General features: G+C 39.9%; 1 protein-coding gene across 1 annotated transcript; it reads left to right on the forward strand.

Moving 5' to 3' along the window:
• Window positions 1–12537: 12537 nt before the first annotated feature.
• On the forward strand, window positions 12538–16776 carry SPATA19 (spermatogenesis associated 19; the record flags this gene model as incomplete). Its single annotated transcript, XM_080817728.1, has 6 exons — window positions 12538–12615; window positions 12828–12884; window positions 13383–13475; window positions 13655–13746; window positions 16357–16434; window positions 16710–16776. 6 exons carry the CDS (start codon window positions 12538–12540, stop codon window positions 16774–16776), a joined length of 465 nt encoding a protein of 154 aa, XP_080673854.1.
• Window positions 16777–19039: the final 2263 nt, after the last annotated feature.

Genomic DNA, 19039 nt, shown 5'->3' on the forward strand with positions numbered 1-19039 from the left:
TCAATGAATCATAAAGAAGATAAGTACAAATTAAAGCGCACCAAGCACATCATAGTCAATCTGCTGAAAACCAAAGATAAAAAGAAAAATCTTAAAAGGTTCAGAAAAAAAAAACAACCAACAACAACAACCCAGTACATTATCTTCAAAAGAACAACAGTAAGATTAATGACAGCCTTTTCAGCACACACAATGGAAGACAGAAGACAATGGGATATCTTTAAAGTGCTGAAAGGAACATCCAACCTATAACTCAGTAAACAATGGAATAATTTAAAATATTTGATTTAAAATAAAATAAAGGAAAGGATAAAAAATGCATGATACCAATAGAAAAATATTATCCTAAAACTATCTAAAATATATTGGTTATTGACTTTAAATGGGCTAAGAAACCCAGTTAATAAGATAAACATTGTCAAACTGGATTTAAAAACCACAACTAGATGCTGTCTATAGGAGCATATTATATAAGTAAAGGGAAAAGTGGGAAGCAATAAAATTTAAAAATATATACCACAGAAGTACTAATAAAATGGAAGTTCCCAAAACTTAATTAAATCAGACAAAGTTAAATTTTTTCCAACAAGGAATGAGTTTTATTGGCTTGTTATTGCTTAATCTTCTGCTTTTTTTTCCCCTGAAATTTTTCATTGGCCTAAACCTAGTGACTTTGAAATATGTGCTTTAGTATGGGGTCCATGGCTCCCTGTAGACCCCAAGAGAGTCTTAAAATTTTTTATGAGGATTTATTTTAATTGGGGGTTTTCCCTTTGATCATAGTCTTAAAATTGAATTTTACCATTTTTTTGCATCATTCTGACTCCATATAATCAAATCATGCCATGGAATCCCAATGTCCTTGCTTGTTCTAGTGGTACAGATTTAGACAGATTAAGTTAATTTTAAAGTAAGGAACTGTTTTTGGTCATTAAGGCTATTTAATGATAATAAAGGGGGCAATTTATTTTTATTTTTATATTTATTTATTTATTTAAAATATTTTATTTATTTATTTGACATAGAGAGAGACACAGTAAGCGAGGGAACATAAACAAGGGGAGTGGGAGAGGAAGAAGTGGGCTTCCTGCTGAGCAGGGAGCCCATGTGGGGCTCAATCCCATGACCCTGGGATCATGATTTGAGCTGAAGGCAGACACTCAACCATGGAGCCACCCAGGTGCCCCCACTTTTTAATTTTTTAATTAACTACTTTATTTGTCAGAGAGAGAAAGAGAGCACAAGCAAGGGGAGCTGCAGGCAGAGGGAGAAGCAAGCTCCCTGCTGAGCAAGGAGCATGATGGGGGGCTCCATCCCAGGACCCTGAGTTCATGACACGAGCTGAAGGCAGATGCTTAATGGACTGAGCCACCCAGGCACCCCTAAAATGGACAATTTAATAGGAAGATACATCAATGCTAAATTTGTGTGTACTTAATATCATACTTTCAAAATGTATGAAGTCAAAACTGACAGAACTAAGGTAAAAAAATATGCAAACACAATCATAGTTGGAGATTTTAATATATTTTTCTCAGTAATTTATAGAACAAGTAAGGAAAAATTAGTAAAGATTTAGAAGAACAGAACAAATGATCAACTAACTTGAACTAATTGGCATATGTAGATCTCTACCCTCAACAACAGCAGGGTACATATACTTTTTAAGTGCTCGTGGGTCGGTTACCAAATAGACTATCTATGGGGCCAGAACACTTTATCTTGTTAATTCTGAAAGCCCGAAATCAGAGTAGTTCTAGAGTGGAATTAAATTATAAATTAATAATTATAATACTTCCAAAAGTTTTTCAGTTAAAGGATTCTAAGTAAACCAAAGTTCAAAGAAGAAATCACATTATAAGTCAGAAAACATTTTGGTTATATAATAATAAAAATGTTTGTGAAATGCGACTAAATTGATGTTCTGAGGGTAATTTTCGGTTCCAAATGTATATCAGAAAAGGAAAAAAGTTGAAAATCGAGGATCTGAAGCACCAGCTCTAGAAGCTGAAACAATAGCAATGAACTAAACCTAAAGACGACAGAACAAAGGAAGTAATAAAGGTGTGTGTTATTGAAATTTAAACAGATACACACATGAAAGTTGACAAAAGATAGTTATTTGAAAAGATTAATAAAACCAACAAACCTCTAGCAAGACTACTGAAGATAAAAAGACAAAAATAACAAATTAGCATTAACAGGATTCACATCAAATTCTACAAAAAAGTGGAATTCCCATCAAATTCTACAAATATTACAAAGATGACAAAAGAATATCATGAACACCTTCATGCCAGTAAATTTGGCGACTTAGGTAAAATGGATACATTCCTTGAGATACAGCAAAATTTACACAAGCAGAAAAACAAATCTGAATAATCCTATATATATTAAAGAAGTTAATTCTGTAATTAAAAACTATCCAACAAAGAAAACTCCAGGTCCAGATAGATAGATTCACAGAAGAATTCCTCCAAACACATATGGAAGAAATAAATCTTATGTGAATTGTTCTAAAGAATAGAAATAGGGAGTGCTTCTAAATTCACTTTATGAATTCGGTACAACATTGATTACAATATCTGGCAAAAAATACAAGAAAGAGAAATTATAGGTAAATATCTGTTATTGTCATAGATTCAAAAGTTCTAATAAGACTACATATTTATATATAATGTGTATACCACATAATTTATATGATATATAATATATGCATATGCGTATACGTATCTATATCCTGAACAAGTGGGGTTAGTATAGAATTTCAATGTTGCTTTAACATTTGAAAGTCAGTTAGTGGAATGCACTGTAATAATAGAACAAAAGAAAGCCCATATGATCATCTCAATAGACAGAAAAAAATTGGTAAAATTCAACACACTTTCATGCCAAAAACTCCACAAACTGGGAGTAGAAGGAACAATATTTAATTGGGTGAAGGAGTTTACCAAAGACCTGACACCAGAGTTAATTATGAAATAGTGACCACTTTTCTTTTAAGATTAGAAACAGAGCAAAGATTATTTTTACCAGTTCTATTTAACATTTTACTGAAGATACTAGCCAGGTCAAGAGGGGAAGCAAAAACAAAAACAAAAACAAAAACAAAAACAAAAAACCAAAACAAACAAAAAAACCCAAACAAACCAAAGAAACCCAAAAAACTCCAAAACCCCAAAACAAACAAACCAAAAAAATCCCATGACTTCATACTCAGAAAATCTAAAAAAAAAAATCTGTATGTAATCACTATTAGTAAGTGAATTTCACAAGTTTACTGGATACAGGGACAACATAAAAAACTTCTATTTACTATCAAAAATTGGCTGAAATAGAACCGAAGTAGAAAAGGAAATACAAATGGAAGCTCTAGGATATCAAATATCTAGAGATAAATCTAATGAGAACTATACAAATTCTCTACACTGAAATCTATAAAACATGTTGATAAAATTAAAACTTACATAAATGGAAGAATATAGCATGTTTAAGGATGGAAATCTTACTTTAAATAAATGCCATTTCTCTCCACTTGAGCTATAGAATTAATAAAATACCAATCAAAATTCCAGAACTGTTTTGTGATAACTGACAATTTAATTTTAAATATTTATGGGAACGTAAAGACCTGGAAAAGCCAAGATAATCATTAAGAAGAGTGAAAAAACAGGACTCACATTACTAGATAGCAAAACCAATGGTAAGATTAAAAGTAAGGAAGAGTGCTATTGATGCTAAAGAAGAGGAAGAAGGAGAAGAAAGAAGGAGGAGGAGAGGGGAAGAAGTAGGTAGATCAGTAGAATAGAAAAGAGAGTCCAGAAATAGCTCTACACCTGCGCTGCCATCTTTTTTATGATAATGGCACCATTCTCATTCAATGGGATAGCGACTAGTGGAATGGAAAGTATAAATGAATCTAGATATATAACACATCACACAACACACAAAATTGATTTGACATGGATCATAGATCCAAGTATAAAACCTTCTAAAACGATAACATTTCTAGAAAAAAACCTGAGCATGTCTTCATGATTTTGGGGTAGAGATATTTCCTTAAACATGAAAGAAAAGCGTAATATAAGGGAAAAATGATAAATTGACTGGAGGATCTGGGATATTGGTAATCCTGCCTGAATTGGGTTGTTTTGGATTTCCATTCACCTTAATCATAGGCCATAATAGTAATAAGATACATCCTAGTAGATATCCTATATTACAGACATACTCACTTCATAGCAGTCCAAGTTCCTCTTGGTAATCAGGATCAAGTAACCCAGCTAGTGTAATTCAAAGGCATGAGGGACCTAAAACACTGATGTGGCAGTATTAACTACCACTTGATCAGAATCATTGTAGTGTCCCCTGGTAGAAGCATTCCACCCTTTGGAACTAAGGTCTCTAAGACCAGTAGAGCATAAGGTCATGGGGATAGAAAGCAAATTTTTGCTACTGGATAATTAGGGGTAATAGTGAGTAGTGCCACTGCCATTTCCATTCCTTGATTCCTGGACCTGTGAATCCTGGTTATGGGAGAAATAGCACAATACATTGGACCCTGATAGAGAACATGTATCACTTCCTGTAGAATATTGCTTCAGCCCTGAAAGGTATTGCCACCTAGCTGGCACTGTAAATGAATCTTCAAAAGGCCATTCCAATGTTCTACCAAACCAGATTCTATAAGGTGGTAGGGAACATGGTAAGATGAATGAATATCATGAGAATTGGCCCATTGCTGCACTTAATTTGCTGTAAGTTCCCTTGATCGGAAGCAATGTTGTGTAGAATACTATGATAGTAGATAAGGCATTCTGTAAGTCCACTGATGGTAGTTTTGGCAGAGGCATTGTGTTCAGAGGAGGCAAATTTATATGCAGAGTAAATATCTGTTCCAGTAAGGACAAAACATTGTCTCTTACATAATGGAAGTAGGCCAGTATAATCAATCTTCTGTCTGGTAGCTGGTTGATTACCTCAAGGAATGCCACCATAGCTGGGACTCAGTATTGGTCTCTGCTTCTGTCAAATAGTCAGTTGTGGCTTGTAGGTCAGCCTTGGTGAGTGGAAGTCCATGTTGCTGAATCCATGCCTAGCCTCTGTCCTTGCTACAATTGCCACTTTGTTCTGGGGCCCATTAGGTGATAACAGAGGTACCTGGGGAATGAGACTGACTAGTATCTACAGAATGGGTCATCTTATCTACTTATTAATAAAATGCTCCTCTGCTGAGGTCACCTTTGGTGAACATTCATATGGGACATGAATATCTTCACTTTTTTCTCCCCACCCAGAGAGATCTAACCACATACCTCTTCCCCACACTTCCTTGTTACCAGTTTTCCAATCATATTTCTTCCACATCCCTGACTCTCAAGCCAAACCATTGGCTACAAACCATGAATTAGCATACAGTCATGAGTGTGGCCACTTCTTCCAAGGAAAATGAACAACCAAGTGCACTGCTTGAAGTTCTGTCCTTCAGAACTTCAAGCGAAGATTTCTCTTCACTAACTGTCCTTTAGGGATGTCCCAGAAAGTAGTGTTGTAACAGTATACTTCCAGGTTTTGAGTATATATTATGCAGATTCATCTGTAAATCTGGCCTCAATCTTCTCTCTGTCAGCTGATCATATGGAACTCTGCAACAAGGCCATAGGCATGTACTGGGAGCAAGAAGGTAGTGTAGCCAGAATAGGGAACGAGGATATTTGGGCCACTTCCTCATAAAACTCTTTTGCAACTTCAGGGCCAGTTTGTGCCTGATTTCAACTCTACCACTTCCATTTGATGATAGTGTACTGCTGCATGCACACAATTTTATGGTGCAATGGGTCAGATAACACCCAGTTCATAAAGGGCTGCTTAGGTTGCATGGTAACTTCATGGCCCATGGTTAAGCTTTCATTCTCTACTAGGGCCTTGTAGTAAATAAGAAGCTGTGTATCAAAAGGGGAGTAGTTATCTACAGAGGGTGGTACAGCTTTGCTCCAAAACTTAATGGTTCCCACTGTGATTTACATATGGAGGCCTGCTATAGGTTTCATAAAACATCTCTATCTGCTACTGACACTTTAAGCACTATCGAATCTACTGGGATCATATGGCCCAAGTGGCAGAACTACTTCTGGTGGTTTTACTAGCAGATATTGAGAAAAAAGCATTTGTTGGATACATTTCTATGTATCACATACCATGTACAAGGGACCGTTATAATTTGCTCAAGCAATGAAACCACATCTGGAAAAGCAACTGCAGTTGGAGTCACCACCCGGTTAAGTTTGTGATAATCCATTGTCATTCCCCAAGATCTTTTTGTCTTCTGTACAGACAAAATAGGCAAATTGCGTGGGGATGTGGTGGGAATCACCACCCCTGCATCTTTCAAGTCCTTAATGGTGGCACTAATCTCTATAAATCCTTCAGGAATGTGGTATTGCTTTTGGTTTACTCTTTTCCCAGGTAGAGGGTGTTCTACTGGCTTTAACTTAGCCACTCCTACCATAATAGTCTTCACTCTACAGGTTAGGGAAGTAGTGTGGGGAGATTCTCCCATTGCTGAATATATCTATTACAGTTATGCATTCTGGAAGTACAGAACCATAGAATGGGTTTAGGGATGAACTGGGTCCTCTGTGAGAGAGACTTGAGCTAAAACTTCATTGATCACCTGACCTCACTAAGCTCCTGCTCTGTTATGGTCTCCTAGAATTAGTATATGTTCAGAGCCAGTGTCCAGTAATCCTTGAAAAGTCTGTTTCCTTTTTTTCCAATGTACATTCACCCCAGTAATAGGCTCTAAGTTCCTTTGAGAAGGGTGGAAAAAAGATTAACACTATGCATTTTTGGTAATGTATCAGGGTTCTTACTCAAGGAGATCTAGATTGTCTATCATTCAAAAGGTTCTGGGTCTGTACATTGGCTCAAGTCAGAATAGGTCAAAGGGCCATGACTGTTTTAATGATCTAGATTTCTGTTCACTTGACCTAGAATTCTTCCTCTCATATAGATCAGTCAAGAATTTAGTAGACCACCCATCTATTTCACCTCTAACCAGCCAACACTATAGATCTTTGGAGTCAGACTCTTCTTATTACTGCTTGGACTCCACTGTCTATTATAGTAACCATGCCCACCTTACTTTTGATGATTAAGGCTGCTGCATGGCCCCTGCTACCTGGGTTCTAAATATCCCTATTGCTTTTAGAGTCCCTACATTAAGTGGTAGCAGTTCCCAGTTTAATTTCTGACCTACAGAGAAGAGTGAACCCAGAGCTCTTCAAGGGGGTTGGGGTTCCCTTCACAAATGCATTTCTTTCAGTCATAGTAAAAGTTGTGTCCTCTGGACCCTCCAGGGGTGGGTGTGCATGACTTACATGATAAATACACTCTATCATTCCAATCTTGCTAAACCTTTGGATAGCTTCCTCTATAATATACCAAGGCAATTCTGACATTTCAAATTCATTTAGTGTAGGTCATCTTTTGATCCATATTTCAGCTGAAGAACCAAGCAAACCATTAGAGCCCTTTTTAACTCCTGAACTCCAATATTATATGTAGAATCTCTGCATAGTGGGCCCATATCAACAAATGTGTCCGGATCAAGCTTTTTATTCCTTCCACTGTTATCTTCTATCTTTCATATTGATCCACAAACAAGTTCTCCAAAATTATGCGTGCATAAATTGGAAAAATCATGTTCTTTTGGAGTGTAGTGCAACTCCTCATTGGTCACACTTTGTAACTCACCTGTTGGGGACTGCTGAGACTTGAGTGTAGTTATAAATCTAAGAGCCAAGTAGGGTAATGAGGATGTGTCTTGGAGGAGAATCAACAGTGTCTTTCAAGGTAAGCACTTCAGGCAAAGCAGGATCGATCTCCTCAGATGGGATGGAAGACTGCTTCTACTGGTAAAGAAGAGTAAGAATTATTTAGGATTTAAATGTCTCTAGCCTTATTAGGATCTCTCCATATGTCTCCATACTAATTTTCAGGATTCCACTACTTCTCAAGTAAGACCTTGATTTTAACAGCAGAAGACATAACCTTATATGCAGAAAATTCTAAGGAAACCACAAAAAACTATTATAAGAAATGAGTTCAGCAACGTTGCAGGATACAGATTAATATTAAAAATCTAATATATTTCTGTACACTAGAAATGACAAATCCAAAAATAAAATTAAGAAGATAATTCCATTTACAGTATCATCAAAAAGAATAAACTACATAGGAATAAGCTTAACAAATGAGGTGCAAGACTTGCATATTGAAAACTGTAAAGCTTTGTTGAAAGATATTAAAGAAGATGTAAATAAATAGATAAACACCTCATGTTTATGGAATGGTAGATTTAGTGTTACGAAGATGACAATACTCTCAAAATTGACCAACAGATTCAGTGCAATCCCTATTAAAATATCAACAGGCATTTAAAGTTATTTTTAGAGAAACTGACAAGCTGACTCCAAAACTCCAGTGGAAATTCAAGAAACTCACAATAGCCAAAACAGTCTTAAATGAGAACAAAGTTGGAGACTCACACTTCTCAATGTCAAAACATACTACAATCAAGTAATCAAATAATCAAAACAGTGTGGTAGATACATATGTGAATGGAAAAGAATTTACAGTCCATGGGGCACCTGGGTGACTCAGTTGGTTAAGCATCCAACTCTTGGTTTTGGCCTCTTGGTCATGATCTTCGGGTCATGAGAAGGAGCCCCACATTAGTCTCCATATTCAGCATGGAGTCTGCCTGAGATTCTCTGCCTCTCCCTCTCCCTCTGCCCCACCCCTCACTCATGTTCTCTCTCTTTCTCTGTCTCTAAAATAAATAAATAAAATCCTTTAAAAAAGGAGTTTGCAGTCCAGAATTTTTATATTTATGGTTATCGATTTGTGACAAGGGAGCTAAGGCAATTTAATAGAGAAAGAAATTCTCTTTCTCTGGGGCTGGGACAACTAAGTTCACATGCAAAAAGAATGAAGTTGGATCCCCTACCTCACACCATATCCAAAATTAATGAAAAATGGATTATAGACACAAATGTAAAAGCAACAATTATTAAATTATTAGAAAAAAATAGGAATAAATCTTCATGACTGTGTAATAGGTATATCTTAGATATGGCCCCAAGAGCACAAGCATCAAAAGCAAAAATAGATAAATTGCACCTCATTAAAAGTTCAGTTTATCATTTTGTGTGATGAAAGATAACTTTATTTCTTTCCTTCAAATGAAATCATCTAGAAAGTGAAAAGACAACCTACAGAATAGGAGTAAATATTTGCTAATCATATATCTGAGAAGACACTTGTACACAGAATATATAAATAGCTGTTACTTAAAATTCAACAATAAAAAGACAAATAATCAAATTATAAAATCAAAAGTATCTAAATAGATATTTCCCCAAAGAAGATATACAAATGATCTAGCATGTGAAAAGATGCTCCACATCACTTATCACCAGGGAGATACAAATCAAAACCACAATGAGATGCCACTTCACACTTAGTAGAATGGCTAAAATTAGAATGACAGATAACACTGTTGGCAAGGTTGTGGGGAAATTGGAACTCTTACACATTTATGGTGGAGATGTAAAATGGTGCTGCCATTTAGCATCTTGACAGTTCCTCAAAAACAGAGTTACCATGTAATTCAGATGTTTAACACCATTAACTGACTAATTATTTACAAATTAAACTATCCTTAGTTACCAGTTTATCTACACTAATCTGGCTAAATTATAATGCCAGAATGCCATGCCAAGTAAACTTAATTTAAAAAAAAAAAAAAAGCGAAAAGGATAGAATCAGGGAGGGATACACAGGGGATATCAAAAATAACAATAATGTGGGGTGCCTGGGTGGCTCAGTGGGTTAAAGCCTCTGCCTTCGGCTCAGGTCATGCTCTCAGGGTCCTGGGATGGAGCCCCACATCAGGGTCTCTGCTCAGCAGGAAGCCTGCTTCTCCCTCTCTCTGCCTGACTCTGCCTACTTGTGATCTCTCTGTCAAATAAATAAATAAAATCTTTAAAAAAAATAACAATAATGTTCTTTTTCTTTAATGGGTATCCTTGTATTGTTATTCTTTAAACTGTACATAAATTGTACTATAAATATTATTTCATATGGATTAAATATTCAATAAAAATGAAATACCAAGTGTTGGCTAGAAGTTAAAGCTACTGTTCCTTTCATACATTGCTTATGGACTGTAGCTGGTACAAACACTTTGGAATACACTTTGGTAGGTAGTAATACTAAATATACGTAAAGCCTACAACCTTGGTATGTATATACTCAAGTTTTAGTGCTTATTTCAACCAAAAAAATAGTTGTAAGGGTGTTTATAGCAGTATTAGTTTAAAAAAGCATCAAAGTAGAATAACATAAATGTCCATTAATAGTATATTTGATTAATAATATGTGTTCTGCTAATACAAAGGAATACTAGGCAAAACTTACCTTTGGTAATAGAGGTGAAAATGTTGGTCACCTTGTGGGAGGGTCTTACTTGGGTTTGCTGGGGTACTGGAAGTGGTTCATTGTGTATATGTGTACTCACACCCACTTAATTTTTCTGAACTGTACATGTGTTTGTATACTGTCCTGTATGCATTTTATAACATATTAATAAAAGGTGAGAATAGATTTATGTATATCTTTCATTTTGGAAACAAACACAAGAGGTATATCTTAAAAACTTAGAAAATCTTACTTCTGAAGTAAGAACAAGGTTGAACAGAGAAGAGATAGAACTTCCCTGAGTATTCCTTTTCATTTAGTTTTAACTTTTAAACCACATTAATAATTTTTATATTCAAAAAATTTTATCAGTACAGATCAAAACATAATTCTTAGGGTGTAGTGGCAGAAACAGAGATGTTGACAAGAAATTTCACCTTCTGTTTTTCAATTTCATTCCCCCTGGGAGTTAGGTTGGGAGTTAGGTTGGTCATAATACTGGCCAACCAGCTATAAGACGACGACTTTGGGCTGAAGCAGAAGGGCTCATTTTGTTTCACCATATGTTTTCTCTCCTTGCTTTGGGAATCATGGAGGTGATATCCTGAGACCCTCGGGCCATAGGATGGAATTCTTTCCAGATCTCTAACTCACCACATGGAGCATGACTACCCTGAAGAACTTCTCACTTTGTACTGGAGTATCTGAGAGTGAGAAGTGAACCTTTTTTGTTGTTGTTGTTTTGTTTTAATTTTTAATTCTAGTTAGTTAACCTGTAGTGTTACATTAGTTTCAAGTGTACAATATAGTGATTCAACACTTCCATACATACATGTGTAAAAAGTAAACCTTTTTGGAAACTAGTTTGTTGCCTCAACAAAATCTAGAGTATTCTGATCAATAAAGATGTAAAATTGAGGTGATTTGTTGAGAGGGAAGAGAAATAGTGGCTATATGAGGAGAATTGGGGAGAGAGATACTCTTTGATACTCTTGGAAGAATGAGAATGAGAACATTTATAGAATATTAAATCTAAAAGAAAACTACAGTCATTATTCTGTTCTTTTCATTTTGAAGATGAAGAAATTAGAATGATTTGAAGATGAAGAAACTAGAATGAAACACATAATGAGTTAGTGTAAAGACAAGATTGCAACCCTGGTTTTTAGGACCTTGAGAATGGTCTCAGGGTTAGGCTACTGTTACTCTGGGAGCAGCTGAACATTTGTTTAGGATCCTTTAGACATTCTGAACTTCAATTTCTTGGTGAAAATTCTAGGTAGGAATAGCAGCAGCCTCTTGAACTATCAATGTTTTCCGCCAACACTGAAGTCACAACACAATCTCCTTTCCACTTCCACTTTACTGTCCTTCCATTGAAGCAGTCCACTGGAAATCATTAGGAGATTTTTTTTTTTTTAATAAGAAATGGCATTTATACTTTTTACTCTATACCTCTAATTGTTTGGGTTTTTTTTTTTATGATTTGAATAACTGCTGTAAACAAAGTTAAAAAAAAAAAAGAAAATGTCCTTGTTGAGAATTTTGTTCCTCATCTTTGATTTTTTGGGGGGTGGACAAGTTCTTTCTTCTCCCACATGTAAGAATAAGAAGTGTCTGTGGCATTGTTTGAATCAACTTCTCTATGGCCTGGATTATTTTGTGACAAATTTACTCTTTTGATTCATAAAATATCTTTCTGCTTCAGCATTCCTTAAAACTAGGTGACAAGGCATACTCCCCCTGCCCCAACCAAATCTCTATAATTTTGGTAATTTCCCCCTGTGTCTTCCTCAGGTTTATATTGGTTGTTCCTTACTTTTTGTTCCCATCCCCCTAACTCTCCATTTCTGAGGTATGTCCATCACTAAGGCAGATGCTTCCTTACCTCTTTTCCATCTGACCCCAGAGATTAAAGGATGCCATTGTCACATCATCATTGGCCAGCCAATCAGGTGGGCACCTCCTATCAATGACCTCCTTGTTCCAGAGGAATTCTTAGGCAGCTTCGATGGAAGGAGGGAGCCAAGAAGGAGTCCTGGCATAAGTTCAAAGATGATAATTACAACATGGATTGTGTACATTCTTGCCCGGAAAGGTGCAGGGTTCCCCTTCCCACCAAAAATCAGTTCAGTAAGTAGAGCTGGAGGTAGCTACCTGGAATTGTGTCTCATCTATCTGCTTCTTTCTGAACCCCCACTGCACTTCCAAGAGATCTTTAAAAAAAAAAAAATATATATATATATATATATATATATACATAAAGATGTATAACTTTGGATAAGAATGGAAGAGGGCTGTGTCTCTAGGTATTCTGAGGGCAGTAACTTACCAATTTTTTGCAGGACGTTGAAGTTGTAGAAAGCGAGGCTGTATCTGTAGTACAGCACTGGTTGAAAAAAGTGAGTAATATTCCTCTATGATTCAGGGTACCCCAAATTCTAGAGAGCTGGCCTCCATGGGTGCAGGAATCTAGAATCCTTTCCCCTTAGAACTGGGAAACTCAAGCTCATTGCTAAACACCCTGCCTAGAGTTGTGTCTAATTCACCAAATGTCCTAGAAGACCCTAGGGCTTATGTGATCTCTTGGGAGAGATGTGTTGGAATCACCATGATCCCCACCTGCTTCTTAAGGATATTGGATGAGGGGTTTCAGATGTGTCATCCCCAGCTACAGGGCATCTCAGGAATACCTTGAGATAGGGCCATGGACTTAATGAGTCCTCTAGAATTCTACAGGAATGTAGTAATAGACATGCTATGGCAGGAACTGTGAAATACAGAGTGTGTAAGTGAGGACACGTGGCATGTGTGTTGTGACAGAGGAGAAAACAGGGAAAAGGCAGAAGAGACAGACTTGGACTCAGATACAATTTCAGGGGAAATTGCTCACCTTTCAGACTGAAGAAGAAGCTTCCCAGGACATAAGGGAGAAGATGTCTGCCGGCTGCCTTCCCACCCATGGCCAAGATGTACATGTTACCAGAGACGTGGTAATTGAGAGCTTGAGATAGTCATCCTAGGGGAGCGGGCAGAGAGGGAGGTGGGCAGGCACAAGGTCCAGTTGAAAAGGGTCTTGGGCAAGTGGGCAGAGCTTGTCCAGGCTAGACTCCATCCTGCCATGGTGTCCTTGCTGGACAGTAATCACATGTACACTACCTGGATTTCCTAGGTGAAGCACCATCTCTCAAAGTCTGATTTGTTGGCAAACCAGAGTCAAGAGGTCCTGGAGGAAAGAACAAGAATCCAGTTCATAAGATGGAGGTAAATTCCACTCATTTGCCCTGAGTGGAATTGTGGGGAGGGAGGCAAAAGTCCCGCACCTTTGAGATTCCTGGCCAACACAAACACAGCTATTCTTCTCCAGAGATGTTGACTTCTCTGGCTGAGAAATTTTTCCCTTACTTTCGGGTCTTAAGGGAATATTTTTGCTATCTTGAAAGCCCAGCTCATTCCTAAGATTTAACATGACTTGGGGGGTTGCAAAACTGGGCTTGTTCACCATTTCTTCAATGCTTCTGAATAAATTTCAGACTTCTGTTACTTTTGCACTTGATTTGTTCAGAAGTGGCTGCACTTTAAAGAGCTAAAAGAAAATAAGCTCTTAAAATGCAAAAGCCTGAGCCCTCATCTGCAGCTGAGGTGAGAGGAGGTTTCTCAGAGCCGGAGGCTAGAATTCTGTGCTCCACATTACGGTGGTTTTGCCAGCCTCCTGCCATGCCTGCAGGAGCACAGACCACCTCCTTCTGCCTTTCTTGGCTCGGAAGGGGCTGAGACCCAATGTGGAGGGAGCTGAGCCTGGAAGCCCGCTCATTCCCTCTGGCATAAGCTTCCCTATTTCCTTTTCAGAACTGTGTTCACTTGGGGTCTCTTCCCAGCAGAAGAATTGTGGAATTAAACTGGTCCTCCACGAAACTGTGGAGGAGCTCTCTCTCTCATTTCTGTACCTTCTTCCTATGCCCCCATCGCCCCCTTTGTTCACTTCTACCAAGGAGGACGCATTTCTCAAGAAATGTATTTTTGCTTTGGGATATCCAGTTTTCTTGTGTTTACCCTTTACTGTGCCATTAGCATTTTACAACAGGATTCAAATGCTCAGGAAGGAGTGACAAATGGTGGAATTTGAAACCTTCCAGGGGGAAGACTTTTGGGATGGGAACCCCATGCTAAAATTGTAAATGTTGTGGACTGTAATCTAGCCACAGCCTCACGCGTGGGAGCCTGTCCCTGCCCAACATGGCTGCACTGGATGGGAGCAGTTCCTTGTGGCAGTTCCTTGGTCCAGATAATATGAATATCATCTTCAAAAATTTAGACCTTAGGGGCGCCTGGGTGGCTCAGTGGGTTAAAGCCTCTGCCTTCAGCTCAGGTCATGATCCCAGGGTCCTGGGATCGAGCCCCGCATCGGGCTCTCTGCTCTGTGGAGAGCCTGCTTCCTCCTCTCTCTCTGCCTGCCTCCCTGCCTACTTGTGATCTCTCTCTCTGTCAAATAAATAAATAAAACCTTTAAAAAAAAAAAAATTTAGACCTTAGCTGTATGGCATAACTAGGTTAAAGCTTTGGAGACAAGCTACAGGAATCACAACTATCCATATATAATTTTTCCATTCTGAACTTTCTGTGGACTTTTTAAACCCATAAACTGTGCCTGTCTCCCCCTCCAATCCACTGGTTTTGGCATTCTTCTATTAGTTTTAGTAAATATGTAGTCAGGGAATACATACCCCTTCATTAAGCAACGGCAGATACTCATTTATTTGGTAGATGTTTTCTAGGTCCTCTAAAGATGAAGTGCCCAGTTTCAAAGGGATAAAAGTGAACTAGAGGAATAAGGTGTTTGAATATTAGAGAAAATGGCAGAAAAGCCGTGAGGAGTGCGACAGCAAGAGCATAGCATGAGGGACCCCACTTTTTTAAGTTCTAGGCATTGTTGCCTGGGAGACCCTGGAAAGGTTTCTAGCAGGACATTTGCTTGGGCTGACCCATGGGCTGGGCAGGGACTGAATAAACTGGAGTGGGGGGGAGGGGGCTTCCCCAGGTCATGAGGGCCTTGGTAACTTGGCCAATTCCATCTGGCGTCCAGTGTGCAGGGCTGCGGCCTTTTCTCTGAAGCCTGCCCCTTTCTGCCTCGGGCTGGGAGTAATCTTTATTCTTTCTTACCCCTCTCTTTGGGCACTGACTCAACTCTACCTTGAGTGAGTGATAAATGAGCATATTTGTCACCTCCAGGCTTCAAGCCCTTGAGGCAATATCAGTGTCTTCACACTGAAAGCCTCAGAGCACCTAGAACAGTAGAGGCAACATTGGGGGGTTCAGTGGGCACATTGGTTTTGCTGGAATGGAGGGTTTGCGGGAGGAGAGGGGGATGGAGTTGAGGAGGGCATGAACTGGACCACAGAGACAGAGGCAAATCGGCATGGTGAAATAAAACAGAAGAGCAGCGATGAGGGGCCTGCAACTTCCTTGTGAGAGAATTTTGCAGAATTATCTCTAAACCATAGTAAGTAGGGCATAAAGTAGGTGATAAAGAGCTGATAAGGAGGTAGAGAGGAATTCGGGGTGGGGAGGTGAATTCCGCATCTTACAAGACCACTGACCTGCTGTGTAAAGGCACTTAACCTCTCTGTTTCTTCAACTCTTCTTAGGACCATTTGCTGCCAGCCCAGGATTACTGGGTGGCTCAGGGGTACTGATAGTAAAAAATAAACAAAACAAAACAAAAACCTTTGTGTGCCTCATGCAAGAGGAGTGAAGGACCAGCTCAAGAGTTCATGGCGACAGGGTCAGAACGATCGTTTATATGATTCCAACCCACTCGCTATGCCTAGTGAAAGAGAAACTCAGGAATCCCAATGTTTAAACGGTGTTTTGCAGCCATACCCGTATCTTCCAAGTGCCAAGTGAGGCGAGGACTGACATTGTGCGAGAACGAATAGAGCAGGTGAGACGAAGGTAAGCTGTGGGAGATTATCTGATTTGTACCCCTAATAGGGTCAGGTGGCGGAGGGTGGCAGAGGGTGGCGGCAGTGGGGAGGTCTCTCTTCTGCAGGTTCCCTGACCATGTGTGGAGCTCTTCTGTGCTGAGTGCCTCTCCATAGGACTCTGCTCCAGGACCTGGATGGGGCAATGGCTGCCCAGGCACCCCAGATCCATACCATGGTCCGGGTGTGCACTCTGGGCAGGCTTTGCCATCCCATCTGCCTTGCTCCTCTTCTCGGCCCCTGCAGCATATGCAGCCTTACAGATGAATCATCTCAGGATATTCACAGCAGAAGTTCCTATGCAGAATGCTGAGAGCTACAGGTGAGAGGGTCGACCGGTGAGGAGCCGGGCCGAAGAGATGGACGTGTTGGGTGTGAGACAGTACACCGGGGTGGGAGCTTGATAGTAAGGTTTAGCCTTTCCTTTGGTGACGGGGCCTATACTTGGGGCCAGTGAGAGTGGGGGATAGGGCAGCTGCCTCAGGGTCCTGCAGTGCCTCTCTTCAATTTCTGGAGGGACTCCAAGTCAAGCTCAGACTGGCCTGACTCTTTTAGCTGTGGTGTCACAGTGAGTGCTTCTCAGTTAGGCACAGGCCAGGGACCACCTGGGGATCTTGTGTTAGTAGGTTGTGGGGGGTCTGCTGCTCTGCATTTCTAACACTCCCAGGCATTGCTGCTGTAGGTCTACTGACCCCACTTTGAACCACAAGGTCACAGAGCACTGCGGTCAGGAGTGAGGGCACGTAGGTTTTGGCCCTGCCACCAATTAGGGCCTTGACATTGGCTTCTGTGACTTCTTGACCTGCCCTGGGAACCAGTGGTCACAAGTAGCCATTTATGTGGCTCTGAGAGGTAGAAGGCCAATGACACGGATGTACTACAGAGGCCATTCATTCAGGAAAATGTTACTGCACCCTTCCCAGGTGTGAAGACTGAATTGGCGGTCACAGGGGGGTGAAGGAGTGTTTTAGACCCAGCCCACTCCCAACAGGCTTAAAGGAAGGCCATGGAGATAAAGTGCTGGCATTTATGGAACACTTACTGTATCCCAGCGTTAGCACAAAGCATTGTCAGGATTTTTCATCTGATCCAAAAGAACCTCAAGAGGAAGGCATTGTTCATACCCATTATGAACTAAGGCCAAGCCTTAGGAGTGGACATTGTCTTTCAGTTCAGCTCCATCTTGGGCAAGTTGAGTTATGCCTCTGTGCCTCAATTTCCTTAGACTTCAGAACAGTGTCCTGAGGAAAATGGCTATCAACACTTTGTAAATGACATGATGTGCCGTGTCAACGGTTTACTAATATTAAACACATGAGGAATCAGGGTGCTTGCACGGTCTTCTGAAGTGTGAGGAAGCAGATCCAGGTCTGTTTGGTGCACCACCATCCTTTCCTGCTGTGGGTTTTCTGGCCTAACGCAGCTCTAGGAATGTCGGGAAGGTGTGATCATCAAGCCCTTTAGCCATCCTGCATTTCTGTGATGTGGCCCCTGGGCATTCCTCTGCTTCCCAGGTTCATGTCCTTCAGGGTCAAGGAACAGCCTTTGTCAGAAGAACATCTATCACCCCTTGACCAGAGGAGTGACCACACCTGGACAGAGAGACTCTGGCGGCTGAGCCCTTCCTTGTGACAGTGGCACCACTGGAATCCTCCCGCTGAACCGCTAATAAAGAGACAAGCTATTTAATCACTGTCCTGGCCTCCGGTGTGAGTGCTTCCTACTCATGGACTTGGCTCTGGGGACACATAGATGAAGGACACATGGCTTTTGGGGAGAGAGACACCAAGCCAGCACAGAACTGTGTCAGTAGGCCATGCTGGGTGCTCCTGGAACACTAGAAGGGGTGTTGAGCTAGGCCAGGACAGGAGGACTTACTGGGGAAGGTGTGGTTTGTTTGTTTCACTCATTTATTTTATCTTTATTTCTTCTCTAGCTTGCTTCCTGTCTTTATGTAGATCCAAGCTTCTTTTTTTTTTTTTTTAAGGTTTTATTTATTTGTCAGAGAAAGAAAGAGAGTGGGCACAAGCAGGGGGAGTGACAGGTAGAGGGAGAAGCAGGCTCCCCACTGAGCAGGGACCCAGATGAGGGACTTGATCTCAGGACCCTGGGATCATGACCTGAACCGAAGGCAGATGCTTAACCCACTGCGCCACCCGGTGTCCCTATAGATCCAAGCTTCTGACCTGTATTCTTTTCCCTCTCTGAAGAACTTCTAACAGTTCTTGCAAGGCAGGTCTACTGGACACCATTTCATTTGATTTTTGGCTGAGAAAGTATTTCTACTCACTCTTGAAGGACAATTTTGAAGGACATAAAATTCTAGGTTTTTTTTCCTTTGACACGTTACATGGCCCACTCTCTTCTGGCTTGTATGGTTTCTGAAGGGAAGTCATGTAATTTTTATCCTCACTCCTCTTTAGGTAGATTTTTTCTGTTTCTGGCTTTTAAGATTTGTTCTGTGTCTGATTTTCTGCAGTTTGAATATGCTATGCCTAGGTGTAGAGTTTTGGGTATTCACCCTGCTTAGTTTTCTGAGTTTCCTGGATCTGTTTTATGGGGCCCACCATTGCAAA

This window comes from Martes martes, assembly GCF_963455335.1.
Source record: "Martes martes genome assembly, chromosome: 10".
Lineage (NCBI taxonomy): Eukaryota > Metazoa > Chordata > Mammalia > Carnivora > Mustelidae > Martes > Martes martes.